At 44.0% G+C, this 18,650-nt stretch overlaps 1 protein-coding gene across 1 annotated transcript; it reads right to left on the reverse strand.

The window, feature by feature from the left end:
* Window positions 1-6,936: 6,936 nt before the first annotated feature.
* LOC311138084 (nuclear receptor subfamily 1 group D member 1-like) lies at window positions 6,937-17,604 on the reverse strand. Its single transcript, XM_084172743.1, has 6 exons — window positions 17,141-17,604; window positions 11,347-11,652; window positions 11,024-11,257; window positions 8,999-9,546; window positions 8,502-8,898; window positions 6,937-8,395 (listed from the first exon to the last, which is right to left on the reverse strand). Exons 1-6 carry the CDS (start codon window positions 17,154-17,156, stop codon window positions 8,199-8,201), a joined length of 1,698 nt encoding a protein of 565 aa, XP_084028869.1. The 5' UTR covers window positions 17,157-17,604; the 3' UTR covers window positions 6,937-8,198.
* Between the last annotated feature and the right edge of the window lie 1,046 nt (window positions 17,605-18,650).

The raw sequence follows: 18,650 nt of genomic DNA on the forward strand, positions 1-18,650 counted from the left end.
AGCTGCCCATTGACACGAGCCCATCAGACGAGCTAAGTGTCTTCTATGCTCTCTTCGAGGCAAGCAACACCGAACCCTGCATGAGAGCACCAGCTGTTCCAGACGACTGTGATCATGCTCTCCGTAGCAGGTTAACATTCACAAGGCTGCAGGGCCAGATGGATTATGAGGACTCAGATCATGCGCAGACCAGCTGGCAAGTGTCTTCACTGACATTTTCAAACTCTCCCTGACCCAGTCGGTAATACCTACATGTTTCAAGCAGACCACTATAGTCCCTGTGTCCAAGAATGCCAAGGTAGCCTTTCTAAATGACTATCAACCCGTAGCACTCGCATCTGTAGCCATGAAATGCTTTGAAAGGCTGGTCATGGCTCACATCAACACCATCATCCCAGACACCCTGGACCCACTCCAATCCACACTGCCCTTTCCCACTTGGACAAAAGGAACACCTATATGAGAATGCTGTTCATTGACTACAGCTCAGCGTTCAACACCACAGTGCCCTCCAAGATCTTCACTAAGCTAAGGACTGAACACATCCCTCTGCAACTGGATCCTGGACTTCCTGACGGGACGCCCCCAGTTGGTGAAGGTAGGCAATAACATATCTGCCACGCTGACCTTCAACACGGGGGCCCCTTAGGGGTGCGTGCTTAGTCCCCTCCTGTACTCCCTGTTCACCCACAACTGCGTGGCCGCGCATGACTCCAACACATTAAGTTTGTAGACGACACGATGGTGATAGGGCTGATCACTGACGACAATGAGACAGCCTATAGGGAGGAGGTCAGAGACCTGGCAGTGTGGTGCCAGGACAACAACCTCTCCCTCAACATCAGCAAGACAAAGGAGCTGATTGTGGACAACAGGAAACAGAGGGCTGAGCACACCCCCATTCACATTGACGGGGCTGTAGTGAAGCGGGTCGAGAGCTTCAAGTTCCTCGGTGTCCACATCACTAAGTATCTATCATGGTCCAAACACACCAACACACTCGTGAAGTGGGTACGGAAACACCTCTTCTCCCTCAGGAGGCTGAAAAAATTTGGCATGGGCCCTCAAATCCTCAAAGTTCTACAGCTGCACAATTGAGAGCATCTTGACAGGCTGCATCACCGCTTGGTATGGCAACTGCTTGGTATTCGACCGCAAGGCGCTACAGAGGGTAGTGCATACAGCCCAGTACATCACTGGGGCCAAGATCCCTGCCATCCGGGACCTCTATACAAGACGGTATCAGAGGAAGGCCCTAAAAATTGGCAGACTCCAGCCACCCAAGTCATAGACTGCTCTCTCTACTACCACACAGCAAGCACCAAGTCTGGAACCAACAGGACCCTGAATAGCTTCTACCCCCAAGCCATAAGACTGCTAAATAGTTAATTAAATAGTTAACCAAATAGCTACCTGGACTATCTGCATTGACCATTTTTGTACACATTTTTTGACTCATCACATACGCTGGTGCTACCTCAATTACCTCGTACCCCTGCACATCGACTTGGTACTGGTACCCCTTGTATATAGCCAAATTATCATTACTCATTGTGCATCTATTATTACTTTTATTATTACGTGTTTTACTTTTTCTATTATTTCAACAACAAGAAAAAGATCTCTGTATTGTTGGGAAGTGCACGTAAGTAAGCATTTCAGTGTTAGTCCACACCAGTTGTTTACGAAGCATGTGACATAAATTTGATTTCATTTGAATCCTAATTTGAACCCTAATTGCTCCTGTAAGTCGCTCTGGCTAAGAGTGTCTGCTAAATGACTAAAATGTAAATGTAAATGTAAATCTATGGCAGGGTTCCCCAACTGGCGGCCCGCTGGCCTTTATTTGGACCCCCAAGTTTACTTAGCAAAATTGTTTTATTGTTGGACACAAAAGGCTGTAAAAACACCAGCAAATCAGCTCCAAGTTAGTTAAATTTTGGAAATCTATTCCAAAGTAATCCTACACATAATAGTGATATACAGTGCATTCTGAAAGTATTCCGACCCCTTGACTTTTTCCACATTTTGTTATGTTACAGCCTTATTCTAAAATTGATTAAATTAATCTACACACAATACCCATAATGACAAAGCAAAAACAGGTTTTTAGAAATGTTTGCAAATGTATTACAAATAAAACTGAAATATCACATTTGCATAAGTATTCAGACCCTTTACTCAGTACTTTGTTTAAGCACCTTTCGCAGCGATTACAGCCTCGAGTCTTCTTGAGTATGACGCTACAAGCTTGGCACACCTGTACTTGGGGAGTTTCTCCCATTCTTCTCTGCAGATCCTCTCAAGCTCTGTCAGGTTGGATGGGGAGCATCGTTGCACAGCTATTTTCAGGTCTCTCCAGAGCTGTTCGATTGAGTTCAAGTCCGGGCTCTGGCTGGGCCACTCAAGGACATTGAGACTTGTCCCGAAGCCACTCCTGCATTGTCTTGGCTGTGTACTTAGGGTCATTGTCCTGTTCGCCCAGTCTGAGGTCCTGAGCACTCTGGAGCAGGTTTTCATCAAGAATCTCTCTGTACTTTGCCCCGTTCATCTTTCCCTCGATCCTGACTAGTCTCCCAGGCCCTGCCGCTGAAAAACATCCCCACAGCATGATGCTGCCACCACCATGCTTCACCATAGGGATGGTGCCAGGTATCCTTCAGACGTGACGCTTGGCATTCAGGCCAAAGAGTTCAATCTTGGTTTCATCAGACCAGAGAATGCTGTTTCTCATGGTCTGAGAGTCCTTTAGGTGCATTTTGGCAAACTCCAAGCGAGCTGTCATGTGCCTTTTACTGAGGAGTGGCTTCTGTCTGGCCACTCTACCATAAAGATCTTATTGGTGAAGTGATGCATAGATGGTTGTCCTTCTGGAAGGTTCTCACATTTCCACAGAGGTACTCTGGAGCTCTGTCAGAGTGACCATCGGGTTCTTGGTCACCTCCCTGACCAAGGCTCTTCTCCCCCGATTGCTCAGTTTGGCCGGCGGCCAGATCTAGAAAGAGTCTTGGTGGTTCCAAACGTCTTCCATTTAAGAATGATGGAGGCCACTGTGTTCTTGGGGACCTTTAATGCTGCAGACATTTTTTGGTACCCTTCCCCATATCTGTGCCTCGACACAATCCTGTCTCTGAGTTCTATGGACAATTACTTCGACCTCATGGCTTGGTTTTTGCTCTGACATTCACTGTCAACTGGTGTGTGTGTGTGTGCCTTTCCAAATCATGTCCAATCAATTGAATTTACCACATCTCAAGGATGATCAATGGAAACAGGAGGCACCTGAGCTCAATTTCGACTCTCATAGCAAAGGGTCTGAATACTTATGTAAATCATGTATTTCTGTTTTTTTGTTTTTAATGCATTTGCAAAAATTACAAAAACTTTTCGCTTTATCATTATGTTAAACCATTTTAGAATTAGGCTGTAAAGTAACAAAATGTAGAAAATGTCAAGGGGTCGGAATACTTTCCGAATGCACTGTATGTGATCATATACAAATGTAAGCCAGGTTTGAAATGACTGTTTTAGTCAAATATTATAGCTGTTTCTTGTTGTCAATTTGCAGTCTACAATTATTTGTAATTATGTTCCGGCCCCCTGATCATCCGGCTCAAGAAAAAATTGTCCCGGAGCTGAATCTAATTGATGATCCCTGATCTATGACAACGTTTTGCATAGGCAACCTGTAACGCCCAGTAATGGATACCAAAAATCTTTGGTTATATTACATTATGTGGTGTATAGTCTGTAGCTGCTGGTAAGTAAGCTATCTTTCTAGGCACATGCAGCCAACACCCTGATCCCTTATGCTTGCTTACTTTCACATTATATGCACACATTCAGACAGGTTATAGCACAGTTAGTCAGGCCTAAAACCTCCTAGTCATAGCGAGAACAGGCTTATCTTTGTGCTAGATGGCTAGTTGGTTTTGTAACAATCCTGCTTAAATAAATAAAGACTGATAAACTCATTTCAATGGTGTGAAGCTTGTCAACTGTAAAACTAAATGTTTAGTCTTGACAGTTTAGTTTCAGCCTATGAAATCAAGAGTCCAGAACCATTAGATAGAGATGGTGCTTAAATTGTACTTAGGCACCGATCTAGGACCAGCTTACCCTCCATAAATCCTACCCATAATCATTAGGGGGGGAAACACAAAACGGACCTTATATCAGCAGCAAGCGGCAATCCTACTCCATACGAGTCAGCAGCTTGCTGTGTCATGCTCATTATGAGCACTAGATGGTGCTAGTGTACTATCTGTAAAGTTATGGCGTTCTACTCTGCTGTATGGTTCTTTATCCACATGTAAGAATAGCACTGTAATTCCGCGTTTACGTACTAGTCGGAACAAGGAAACTCTGAAATGTCCGATTTACTAACTCGTTGAACGCGGCACGCGTACAACTAGTTAACAAGTCGGACATTTCCGAGTTTCCTAGTTCTGACTAATACGGGAACGCGGCATAAATTACAGTACCACAAAACCCTGATGTGACATTCTATTCTCTGTTAAAGGGGTCAGTTTGCATTGCACCACAGACCTATAGTTATGTTCTGTTGAGGTTGATTAAACTAAAAGATCCCTATTTAAAATATTATATTGTGATGCCAATTTTTTTGCAACATTATGTGATTGCCTGTCTTCATTGTTTTATGGAGATGGACCGAGTCCCACTATCGTTATGCCTGTCAATTACCTGTCCTTCCTTTACTGTGCATGGAGTAGTAGAAAAGGGGATGCATTAAATGTGGATAGCTGTTGCAGGGAATAGGCTACTTACCATAGAGTAGGATAAACTATAATGGTTCATAATTGACAGACGATTGCCGTCATATAGTTTAGCGAGTCTTGTTTTTATTACTTTATAAACTTCTGTTCTTAATTACATTCTTCTCATGTTATATAGTCTGTGACGCACTTGCTATCGCTTTAGCTGTAACTGTCCTGTAGGTGGCGCATGAAGACCTTTAGTAGGCCTAATGTGTGTTCCAGACAGTGCTGTGTTCTACACAAATGTACCCTTCATTATGTTCCCAATGTTCCCAAAGGTTGGTGCTATTTATACCTTCTAAATCTGCTCTCATAGCTGAAAAACACTTGAGAGGTTTTGGCTCCCTTGACAAGCTACAGTATTTGAGGGAAAAATCAGGTAAAGATCCCGTCAATTTGGGGCCGAAGTGAATATTTAGCTTCACTAGCAGCTGGCCGGTAAACATTTTCGAACATAAAACCGCTATAAAGTTATTTAATTCACATCTGTCTGATGTGAATGCCCTAATTTAGTGGACAGGGCACTGATATAAAACTCACACAGATGTGATTGGTTATCTTGATTATTTCCTACCTAGGGCAGACAGGAAGAGATGAAGCGAGAGGATTTACTCTGCGCAAAATCGGTCCACGAAAATAAGACCACGAAGTGAGGAATTTTTGTATGGAGTTCAATGAGAGCGAACTTAAAATGGAATTGCTAATTTGCTACGTGAGGCTTATTTGGTCGAATAGAAGTTTCGCAATGGTTAGGTTGTTATGAATGCACTGATAAGTGGACGCAGGTGGCACTTCAGCAACTTTATGTCGGAGTGGTGTATTCAGTTCGCTTGAACGTTTGCTACGTTGCGGAACGTTTTGTACTGAACGACACATTTTCCCAAAACATTATTGTACGTTCTTGAACAGACTTAGGTACGTTTGCTACCGTTTGGTGGATGAGGGGAGATGTGGTTTGAACCAATGACACATGTATTTAAACGGCAGTGGCCATGCTGATAGCGTTCCTCAACCCCTCCCGGTTTTTCAACTGCTCAGTACAGCACCGTTTCCCTTCAATTGAATGTTCCAGAACGTAAAAACGTACTGAACGTGGCCCTGTTGTTCACACGCGTATCTGCCCTCTCATTGGCCAGAATACCTCATCTCGCCTCCTTCCGCCTGCATTCCATTTTTGATAATATGTATTTCCATTGTTAGAGTCGACTATCTTGTCAATATAATAGATCATCTTTGCCTAGGGTCATGGGTGCTGGGCCTCCAGATATAAATAAATAATTGGTCATTTAGCAGACGCTCTTATCCAGAGCGACTTACAGGAGCAATTAGGGTTAAGTGCCTTGCTCAAGGGCACATCGACAGATTTTTCACCTAGTCGGCTCGGGGATTAGAACCAGCGACCTTTCGATTACTGGCACAACGCTCTTAACCACTAAGCTACCTGCCGCCCTTAGATGTTAGATGCCCTCTGAATGCCCTCTGGTCCTTCCTCTGGTCGTTATATTTTTACCCTCACGAAGACACACACACATGCATGGACACTCTCTATCTGATCATAATCATTATTTTCTTAGTCTCCAGAAAAGTACAGATGCACTGTGGACACATCCCAACTGTATCTAGCTCTGCGACAAGTAGTGTTCAGACAATCAATCAATCAAATGTATTTATAAAGCCCTTTTTACATCAGCAGATGTCACAAAGTGCTTATACAGAAACCCAGCCTAAAAACCCAAACAGCAAGCGATGCAGATGTAGAAACACACACTTGACACATTTACCCACATTATTTTCTATCAAATATATTTGACACAGTTCGCATCCTAATCATTCTGTCCCAGCTTGGTTCTTTGTTATATCTGCTCTGTGAGGATGAGTCTGTGTGTTAACCTGTGAGCTGTGTGCTTATATACACACACTGATACAAATTCCCTTAACAGTCTGTAACAAGGCACTTAATTGATCTAACGATGCCCATTATCATTAATTTGGTATAATGGGTGACAAAAGCTGGAGCATCATTGATAAAAATGTTCTTATGTTACGAGGTTACTGCTTTGTCTCTGTTGTATAGTTTGGTATGGCTAATAGTGTTGGTTGCTTTTATATAAGTCGATGAATGACACACGTAAACGAGTGAAGAGTCATACACAAGAAGTACGGTATATAATCTCATTTAATATTGGTTCTCTATGGAAGAAGTTTAACCATGATACATTTACAAAATATACACAAGGTAATGCATCGATCAATCAACAATAGTTATATTTCAATAATATTGGTTCAAATCAAATACTTTTTTACATGGTTTGTGCACTGGTTCCATCAGTTGCTCTCTTGTTGCGGTAAGGATGAGTGTTGGGGGTTGTAAGGATCAGTTCATGACGGGAAGACCACTGGCCCCATACAGCAGATGCACACCTTGCATCCCCCCCACACAATTGTGCACCTCTCAAACATAGAACCCCTGCTTTGTGTCTTCAATAGTGCTAACATCATACAGCAATCAACACAAACAAATGAAGTAGGAACCAGTCACAAATATTATATACAATATGTTCAACAATAGAATACCTTAATACATATATATATACATATAACCCGACAAATGTGGTCTAAAATGACCAAATATCTCCCTGATTACATCATACAAATATAATGCATCATACTCTCAATTCTTATAAATGTAAATAATACATTTTCTCATCAAATCCCAAATATTGGATTTCCAAAAAGATTAATGACGTGATTTTGAAAATAGCTTAGGTCTTTTTAACAGTGCATACACAGTCAGTTAGGGATCTAATAGTGTGTTATACATTGCTATTGCTCTGTCATATGGGTTGATTTCAGAGGTTTGTTGATGTATGGAAAGTGCTGTGTTTGAATGTGTAGAAAGAAAATGTCCCTTTCTCACGTGAAGAGGGTGTGCTTCCTTCTTGCTGGTTTTCTGTCTGTGTCTGTGGCGGGACAGGAGGACATAGTGAGGCACGGAATGAGAGGAGGAATGGAACTGTCTTTTGGTCTTCTGTCACTGAGAAATATGGGTAATGGAGGACTAAGATGAGGATTTGCTGTCTAACTCACAGCACACCAACTTGTTCAGCAGACTATAAGTCTATGAGAGATTCTACCAGCTGTGAGTATTGTTCATGAGGTCATAGTTGAAGAGACTCCCTCCTATTTTCCTCCATCTTTCTCTGAGATGCCTCTCAGTCCACTCATTCACCCTGTCCAACCCTGCTTCTGCCCCAGTCCTAGCTCCAGCAAACACAGCCCATTGAAGAGAGCCTGAGGATGACCGGCTGGTGGCTTGTGGCTGGAGTGAAAGCGTCATGAGGCTGTTCCCCAAGAGGACTGCCCCTTTCAGGGGTCCGGTAGTCAGTGGGTGCCCCTGTTGGCTGTAGTTCCACCTGGCCCTTAGGGGTCGATGCTGAAGGCCAGCAGCTTGTCGGAGTGCATGTTGTTGAGGGTGCGCAGGTCGGGCAGGCGCAGCAGCAGCTTGGGGAAGAGGGCGCTGTCGTCGGGGCTACGGCGGGTGATGAGCGAGCGCAGGGCTTTGATCAGACTCTCCTGAAGCTGCTCCACTGCAACTACGTCAGCCACACCTGAACAGTCTGACAGAGGAGAGGAGAGAGTGTTATATACTTGGTGAAAAACCTAAATATCTCTGATTTTTAAAGAGATTTTGAGAAGTGTGTGTGTCTCTTATGAGTCTCTTACCAGCAGACACTAGCACCACAGCCATGAAGAGGGCCATCTCGTCAGGCTGCAGGCCCAGAGCTCCCAGCTTCTCACTGAACTCAAACATGGCGTCCAGCAGAGAGCCCATACCCAGCGCCCGCAGGGACGTCAGAGGGTATGTCTGGCCGTTCAGGAAGGTCACAGTCTTCTCCTTGGGGTCGAATAGTGAGCAGAACCTGACCATCAGCACCTGGAAGGTGCCGGCCTTAAGCAGCATGACCTGGTCGTGCTGGCTGAGACTCTGGAACCCGGGGATGCTCTTGGCAAACTCCACCACCTCCTTGACGGCCGGGGTGAAGCACTGGGAGAAGGCGTCCCAGATCTGCTGGCTGGAACGGTCACGGGGGGCTACGGGACATGCATTCAGGGGACATGCCTGAGAGAGAGGGAGAGGGTTAGAATGGCTCTATGACACATGTATTGTACATATAGTAATACTATGTAGGTACATACTCAAGCGATTTAATGAGACTCACCAGAACTTTGGCACCTCCACTCAACTTCCAGGGGCAGGTGGTCTGGTTTTGAGACTCGCCGGCTGGAAAGCTGTTGTGATTGGCTTGGAAGGTCTTAGCGGACTGGCTGCCATTGGACATTGGGCATTGACTCTGATTGAATGATGGTTGGTATGTATACTGGGCGTTGTCAACATTGTTGTTGCGTGGGCAGCGAGAGGGGGTCTGGTAGCTTTGTGTGGGATGTGACTGGTACCCCTGAGAGGGGTTGGAATGGGAGTGGGTTTGGGGTGCGGGGTGAGCGTAGCCAGACTCATGTGCTGGATTGTTGCGGATGTTGTTGTTGTTGACGGCCATCTTGATTACTGGCTTCACATCCTCTTGGGCAAAGATGTTGCAGTAGGCAGAGGAAATGGACTCGCCAGGTTCTGGGCTGGCTGGGGCCTCAGAGGAAGAAGGGGAGGAGTCAATCTCCATGGATGCTGATTCGTTGAGGCTGTTCATGTAGCTCTGCATCTCGTCCAATAGCCTCTGCTTCTCACGCTTTGGGATACGCCCAAAACGCACAGCTGAGGAGAAGGAGGACAAGGGGAAAATAAGTTAATACAGATGGCAGTGACTGGAGCTGGTATAGCAGTGGCCTGTTACTTATCAGTCTAATTCAACCTTTACTGATTGGGAATGCAATCACTGTGTTGTATAATTACTGACTAATCCTACAGGGTAAAGAAAGCTGGGGGAGATTTTTCTCCACTCTCTATAACCAGTCTGTTTCAATTGACCATGAAATTACATGGTATACCACCCCAACCCCTTCATCTCCTCTCCTCATCCCCCTCTTCATCTCTCCAGACCTCCCATCCCCTTCTTTATCTCTCCAGACCTCCCATCCCCCTCTTCATCTCTCCAGACCTCCCATCCCCCTCTTCATCTCTCCAGACCTCCCATCCCCCTCTCCATAGCACACGTCCTCTGGCAAACCTATTTATAGTCTGCTACTGTAAGCTACACCCCTTCCCCCAATCTCTTTCCTGATCTCCCTCCCTCTTTCTACCACACCCCTCGCTCACTCTTGCTCTCTCGCTCCTCTGTGTTTCTGTTAAGCAACACAAAGTAGGTTACTGGGTCAGCTAGAGTAAACGTTGTCATTATGAGTGACAGAGTGAGGGAGGAGAGGTCAAAGTAGAGGAGAGGAAAGAGTGAGAGGGTAATAGGGTATGAGTAAAGGGGTGAAGGGGTAATGAAAACGTGAAAGAGAGTATCATGGGAGAGGGGGAATGTGAAAGGGTGAGGTAATTAGAGGATGATTGAATGAGAGTGAAAGGTAAAAAGCTGGAAAGGGAACAAGGGGTAGATGAGTGACATCAAATGTAGTTTTAAATGAATGCCTTTCATTCATAAAATGTAATCAGTATTAATGAAAATATCATATAGAGTGAAAAGGCCAAACGTATGCTTTGAGCTTTGTTGGGTAATTGGTGCAATGGTGGGTAATTTTCCTCCTCTCTAGCGTTTTCCTTTTATAGGTCACCTCAAAAGGTTTGCTCCAGAAAAGCAGATGATTTATTATCACCTAGTTTATAGATACCTCTGGAGGGTATGGTGGCCTGTAGGGAAATGATGCCATACAGGAGAGGGATGGAGCTGAGCCTCTAACTGTACCAACTGTACTATCCTCCAATAACATTCTAATAGTTTACCATTAGAACATGACCTATTAAATCCCTATATGTTATAGACTTTGCGGTAATACTTCTAATAGATGTGCAAACACATTCAACCTGACACGGAGGGTAATGAAGCGGCCTGTGGCCTAATTTCCTAAAATAAACCGTATTTGCCACAGTTTTCCCCATGACTGATGACTACTGGGACTCCCCAACTGCTTCTGTCATCAATCAGAAACTAAGGGCCAGAGGAGAGAAAAAGAGGGAGAGGAAGATAGAACAGAAGGAGAGATGGAGGAGAGAGAGCTGGGATGAGGTATGGAGGAGGTGTGACTGAAGAACAAGAATGAGGCTAGGTATAGATAGAATGTTCTCTTACCATCTCTGGACATGCCCACGTAGAGACACTTCTTGAAGCGGCAGTGCTGGCAGCGGTTGCGGTTCATACGCATGATCAGGCAGCTCTCATTCTTCACACACATCTTGTAGTGGATGTTCTGCTGGATGCTGCGGCGGAAGAAACCCTTGCAGCCTTCACAGGCGTGAACGCCGTAATGGAAGCCAGACGCAATGTCCCCGCACACCTTACACAGGAGCACCATGCCTCCTGTCTCTGTGAGGTAGACAAAAATATGAATGATTGGTTAGACATTATAATAGAAAAATAGAAGAAGAAAGAAAGCCAGTAGAAGTGGTACTTACTGGTGAAGGTGCCAGTGAAGCCACAGGGCCTCTTGGCCACCATAGGGTGGGCGTAGGTATTGCCAGAGGATGTAGTGGCTGTAGTGGCATTGGCTTCAGGGAACTGGAAGACTAGTTTGGGCGAGGGTCCTCCCCTGTTCTCCCCTCTTTCTCTCTTAAGAGGGCCGATCTCGGGGAAGGAGACAGGTTCAGGAGATGAGGGTTGGGAGTGGGAGGACCGGGGGGACTGGGTCTGGTACCCGCTGGAGGGGCTGCCAGGGCTGGGGCTGGCACTACCAGATGATCCAGCATACAGTATCACACCACCTGGAGGGCAAAGAGGAGAGGAGAGAGAGGGAGGGCAGTTAGTGTTACCATGTTACAAGGAAGCAGACATTAGGCTATGCTGTCAGCAAACTATCTGTGCAAAGATGTATAGATTAATATATATATCTGTGTCGAAGGTAGGTAGGTCAACTAACAGATGAGTGTTGAGCAATAGGCACTTGAATGGGTTACCAAACATGAACACACCTCCTGCCTGAGGTCGACATTTAAACCACAACCAGTCTCAGAGAAGCTGGTAAAAGGTAATAGAAGGTCAGAATGTGTCGGGACAATGTCAAATCTAGCCTCAGGACCAAACAGATCTTTGTCAATAGTATTTTTCCAAAATGTGGATTTATAAGACTTTATCATTTTAGCTTTGATTAATTCAGTGTTAGATGTGGGACCTTGAATTTATACAAAAACAAAATAATTTAAAAAGTAATTGCTATATAAGTTGTGCTGCGCCTACTCAAAGTTCTAGAATGTTCCAAAGCAAGTTCGGTATGTAAACTCGGAAATGTCTCATAACTCCCTCCCTCTCCCCATCTCTCTACCCCTCCCTCCCTGTAAAGATTGTGTTCTGTGTACAATAAGAGCGACAGCCCCTCACGTGTACACTCAGCCAGCCAGCTGCCTCCTCGCGCTAACAGCAAGCCTTGCTTTTCCCCGTTGGCGCGCCCAGAGCTTGCTCAAACTTCCTGCCACCCGACCGCCGACTCACATGGACTCCTGACACACAAGGCACTTTCCACAGTCCCGTGTAGACAACAGCCGCAGTACAATAACAGGCAGCTGAGAGCTCACTGTTGAAAGAGAGGGCTTACGTTTGAAAGAGAGGGCCGCTACTGTGTGTATGGCATTCCACTGGGGGAGGGTGGGGGTAGCTTATCTGGATGATGAAAAACCGGTTTTCATATAATTTCAGTCAGCCTTAACTGTTTTCAATACAGGGCAAACCCATCATTGTGCTATCTGAAACAAATGTGCAATTCAATAGCAATGACTCCCAATTTTTTGACTCAGTCTTTTTCATGTTTCCCCCTTTATTTAAGGTCCTATGAATTCTCTATGAAACATCATGTAGATCTGCCTGCCTCATGCCTCCCCTGTGTTTCTCTCTCTGCTGGAGGAGACAAATGCTGCTGGCTGGGAATTTCTGTTTAGCTTAAAGTGAGTGTGCCTGTCTATAATTCCTCTGCCAGCACGTGCCAACACTGACTGTGATAACTCTGCTGGGGCTTCACTGTTTGCATGTGGCAGTGCTTCCCCTCTACCTGAAAGGTCTGACTTTAAATTCACCCCCACCCCCTCCATTGACACACACACTCACAGTGTGTGTGTCAATGGAGGGGGTGGGGGTGAATTTATAGTCCTGAGCTGTTGGTTTGGTTTCCATTGTCAAGTGGCAGCCCAGTGAGGGGGACCTGACCCCTGGCCTTCTCTATGGCAGAGACAGTGTAATTCACCAGAAACCTGAGCCTGGCCAGGTGGCTCGAGTAAAAGCCCCTCCCTGGAGCACTATGCTATGACACAGGTGGGGTAGGGCTGTATGACTCAGAGCTAGGATAAACAAATAGACAGCAACTAACCCCTCCTTATTCCCTCCGCCTCTCATGGGAGTCCCACCCACCCTTAGGGTATAGAAGAGAAGGGAGACAGCCAGGTGACGTGTGTATACTTGGCCGTGAGTCATGAGACCGGTGGGAAAACACTCAGCTTGGACTGAAATGTATATCTTTCAAACCAAATATGCATTTGATTGTATTTACCTCTAACCCTAATCAAGACCAAATAGCTCATAAATAATATTGTAATTCTGTCATTTCTAACATGTCAATCTAGTGACTATCGGTTTAGTTTATTGAAAGGCAAGCCCACATCCCTTACCATCCGACAATCAGGTTTCTGAGTTCTCACCTTCCACCCTGTAGTCACATAGTTATAATGGTAATTTAACCACTGCTTTTGTGGAACCGCTGTACTCTGTCACTAAGGTTGAGGTCAGCTTTAACTCCAGTGCTTTGTGGGAAGTCAGATAAATGGTCATGGCTCATGTCGGGTGAGGTGACTCGTGTGTGAGCTAATCTGATAGTGGGTTGGCTGGAGGGGAGTGCCCAGCAACGTGAGTCCTCCTCTCCCCCCAGTCACACCCTTGCCCCCCCCTCCCTCTCGGGGACCCTTATTCACTCCCTCCCTTCCTTCTTCCCTCCAGACATTCCAGACACTGCCTCCTCGTCTAATCTATAATCTCATTGGCCTTCATTTGTAAGTGTTTGGTGGGTTACATTGAAAGGGTAAATGTATAAATAAATTACAGTGAATAAGACTGATATTCTAAGAGGTGAACCACTGGTTATACACACAATTACATTGAACAGCAGTAGAAAAATAATGATATATTGTCCAGTTACTCATATAAACTGCCCATCAGGCTCGGATGATTGACAGAATAGCAGTCTATGCAATTATTGGCGGAAGTAGTAGGGCAATATAACAATTAGTGCATCTTGGAGTAGAAGCCTAAAAGATACTTTATGACATAGTAAACAGTGGACTTTGATCCACCATATAAACTATATTATAAATATAGGCCAGCCTAACCTCCAACCTGAATTTTGAGAATTTGAATTTGCTACTTGTCAGGGTAATTTGTGATATTGGTGAGTGAACCATCACTACAATGTATTCTCAACATGTGACATTTTGCCTATTGATACAATGTATTACAAATGTATCACAATATCAGCTATATTGAATATACTGTATATAAAACTATTCAGTTGTCTATCCGAATTAAAATATATTGGCGTAAAGAAATAAACATTAAACTAGTGAATAGGGTGCTAAAACATTCTGACTCATTGACCAAATTCTGGCAGCAGCAAAACAGAGTTCCCGGAAAAACTGTGAGTAGGAGTTCCCGGAAAGGCTGTGAGTGAGCGAGAGGAGCGCGCAAGGGAGATGAGAAAACTGAAGGCGAGGGTGGGAATCACGCGCTGCACGTGGATGCTGAGGTTTATGCACGTGATGTCGGCTCTAGACAGGCAAGGTGGGAACTCGGGTAAATCAGGCGCATGATGCCGACCATTATCAGACTGTTGCCATGCAAATAATAGCTCAGATACTTATTAGACTTGAGAACATGGCTGTAAATAGGGGACTAGGTCATTCAATATCAATGCCACTGTCACATTCCCTGCTGTCTTCGGGAAAATATATTTGGCAATTGAGTTATTCCAGCCTCAAATGTGTAATAACGAGCGTCTGCTAAATGACTAAAAAAAATGTAAAAAATGTAAATGTAATTGCCTCATATTATCGATGGAACCTGACTCAAAATGCAATTATTATCTATTGAATTATTATTAATGCAATTTGAATATCTTTAACTTTCGAATATTGAGTGGTAAATTGTGTCACCTAGTAGGTTTACAGGGATTCCCTTTATATGGGAACCCCCTCCTGCCCATATTGTGACCTGCCTTAGAGATTATTCACTGCTATGAATTCATGGACTATGGAGGCCAACTTGGTCAACATATCAGTTGAAATAAAGGTTGAACACTCCCCATTACTGAGAGTTGGCTAGTGGTCATCATTCCACTGACGCCAATGACCCACTAGCCGATAGGATATGTTTGGCACCCAAACATATGCATATATTGAAATGAATTTAGGGTAATTCATATTTGCATGACTACTTTTTGTATTCCATATCTTGTATATCTTGTTATATTTTATATTGGTAAAAATGTTTTGACTGTAGCTCTGCTTGTGCGTGCAGTAGATCAGGGAAGATAATATTTCATGATAGAACAGTTTTTGTTACCAATTCACCACCTACTCAATTTGGTCCTGGCTTGAATAGCTGTTAACTGTTCAAATTTGGCCTTCATGTCAGGACCAGCTCTTTTAAAAATTGTTTTGGCTCACATGTCTATTGAATAGGCGTGATAGGTCCTTGGCACACGTGATGAGAAAGTTATGATGCACAGCAGCACTGAACAAGCTTGGGGAGACACCAGTCAGGTAGCGTGACCAGTTCTGTAAATGTGTCACAGACCATAAACACGCAATCTCAGGTCAAAGAGAAGAAACACCTTTCTGGAGTAGTGCAGATGAAAGGATTCGAATGGTTTTGGTTTTTCCCACGTAATCCGGTTTGATTCAATTACGCCAATAATTCTCAACTCTCCAAGCCAAGGCAACTTTAAGGACTGAGCGCAAAAGAGAACCAAAGTTGTTCCAAATTATGTAAAAGTAACAATGTATCCCTAAAAGAAGATTGTATGATTAGAAGCTGACACCAAATCAATGAAGGAATAGTCACATGAAGTGCAGACCAGCACTTGCAGGCACCAGAGACTGACAGAGCGTGTAAAGTGGGACCGGTACCGCACGTCAGTTTGTTGTTTACATGCAGGGAATCAGGAAGTAGCAGTCAGCTCAATCGCCGCAAAATAGCAAAGATTGTGGCATGCCATACGACAACCCACTCCCTCAATACCCTGAGCATCACTCACATTAGCCTTCATCCAAAAACACACTTGGCATTAAAACTTAGATTTGGCCAATCTATCTTTGACGATATAGCAACAAAATGATACTAACGCCAGTATTAAGATATAGTTAACAAAACCTTGTTCATAGCAGGCACTGAGCATTATCAGTGCGCATCTAAAATTGTTCCCTTATGGGATAGTAATCGCAATTCCAGATAGTTTCTATCTTATTATCTCCAATGTATACTACTATTAAAATATTTAACAAAAATAGGTCACCTAAAACCTTACCTATTACATGATAAAAACTAAATACGCGAAATATAATCTTTCCAATAACTCACCGAAGTAACATTTCACTTAAAATGGAGGGATGTATTGCAAAATGAAATAGCAAAAATGTTATTATAGTGGGAAAAATGGGTTAATATGTGGACATCGGAGGGTTGGAGTTAAAAACAGAATGAATGGTGTATTGGCCGCTGTGGGTGAAAATCCAGCACTTGCAGAAAAAGGAAATTAGGAATGTATGTATAATTAGTTAACTACTGTTTATGTGAGCGAAAATAGCTATTAGTAGCAGTAGAAGACATATTGTCCGCCAAAGGTATGGTAGGGTTGGGGGGAATACAAAAAAAAATATTTTTATTTTTATGATGCAAACAATTAATTTGATAGAACCCTAAATCTATCTCCAATATTTAAAAAAAGAAATAGGAAAAAAATAATCGACATTCATTTATTCAGTAATCTGGATATGCTGTGTAGCCTCGGGCAATACATGTTTATGACATTATCAATGAACTCATTACCATTACGCACGGTATATATACCAATACACAGTGAAGGAATATGCCCAAACAGTACACATTACATTTATTCAGTAGTATTAATTGACAAGTAGTGTATTAGCAAATGCATTGATGTTTTAGCCTACAACTGACAATAGCATAGATTGGTTATAACTTGGCAATGAAACTCACCAGGGCTGTTGTCCATGTTTTCGGGTATTTGGTTGATTTTAAATGGTACTGGAATTATTAAATGTTGGTTTGTCTCTTGCGTCAAGTAGGAATTTCGTTGATATAGGTGAAATAGTCATGAACCGCCAAGAAAGCATAGAGCGGGTATCCCAATAAGAGCAATGAGACCGTATGCAGGTCATTGGGGGTCCATCAAACCCGTCAAGTGTGGAAACAAATCGAAACTGATTTAAAGATCAGCAAAACCTAAACAGGTATCGTTTGACGAAATGGTTACAAATCGTCTCCAAGGTGCGTAATTCAGTGCCTTTGCTGTCTCTAGCCTGCTTCGCTTGGTGTTCGTAGGTCGTGTGATGTACAGTAAACTATCACTGTAACATAACAAGCATTCTTTGAAAATAAATTCCAAGCATTCAGCTTTAGTGCCAGTCAGTCACCATGAACATCTCCAAAGTCAAAAGTGTGAAAGAAGTTTAAGCACACCCACCCACTAATAGGCAATACACCGCGCCCACACTACACCAGCACGTTTTCAGGTGTCTGAGAAATGTGACCAGTTTTTTTTTGTCCCTTCAACCTCTGTTTTGTATGACAAGGATTACTCTCACACTCGCTCTTTCTCTGACTGCCTCTGTTACGCTCTAGAGTATCTCATCCCCCACCCTCCCCTCCTCTCAATCGTTATTCGTTCGCACGTCTTCATTGGTGGAGAGCTAGAGTGGAGGCGAAACAGTTGGACTGTCGACATTTGGAACGCTGGTAAAGCACCGTTGCATGTGCGCGCGGCATGTGAGCCGCGGAGCCTGGTGTCCTACTGACACACATTCTATGCAAATATATGAGGCCTTGTGATAAGAAGGGTGGACGGAGAGGGGGCTAGCACATGGGAAGTAGGCGGAGCTCACCGTGCTGCCGCTCCCCTCCATCCCTCCACCTCTTTATCACGTTCTGCCTTCAGAAGCGATTCGTTTTTTCCTAGATTCTCAGCATCGGAAATTGGCATGAATCGTGGTGGGAATGTGGGTCAACATCAATTATTTGAGAGAAAACACATCAAACAGCAAAGCTTTCTTATGCAAAGCTTTCCTCATGGGAATCCCGAGTGCCCATGTTTTCGGCGGATAGACACGGATTTGAATGTAGGTCGTTGGGCTCTGCTGGAGGGGCTCTTAGTACGTGCACCTCATGTTTTATTATCATATAGGCTAATAGTTTTTGAATAAAGAAGTCGTGAAGAGTGACGCAGCTGCTCTAGCCTACACCTAGGTTATAACACATTATTATACAATTGGGTCAAATGGGGCTGTGTGTGTTATGTTCTCTTTGGCAGCTGGTTAGATTTGGTCAATGCTGATAGGCTACTAGACGTCGTCACTTTTAAACCTTGTGAACCCAGCATGGGTAGCCAATGACACGACAGCCAGAGCGTCAGAGCATGTCCTCACGTGTTTTTCGTAATGAAGCATCACCACTCTGTTGTGGAGTTCACTGCGCCGTAGTTCACTCCTGC

Source organism: Coregonus lavaretus (genome assembly GCF_964263955.1).
Source record: "Coregonus lavaretus genome assembly, chromosome: 12".
NCBI classification, from domain to species: domain Eukaryota; kingdom Metazoa; phylum Chordata; class Actinopteri; order Salmoniformes; family Salmonidae; genus Coregonus; species Coregonus lavaretus.

Coding starts and splice junctions, on each gene's coding strand:
- LOC311138084 (XM_084172743.1), bottom strand. Junction 9,547..11,023: donor CGTGGGCATGTCCAGAGATG/GTAAGAGAACAT, acceptor CCTTCTCCTCAG/CTGTGCGTTTTGGGCGTATC. Junction 8,396..8,501: donor TGTGGTGCTAGTGTCTGCTG/GTAAGAGACTCA, acceptor CTCCTCTGTCAG/ACTGTTCAGGTGTGGCTGAC.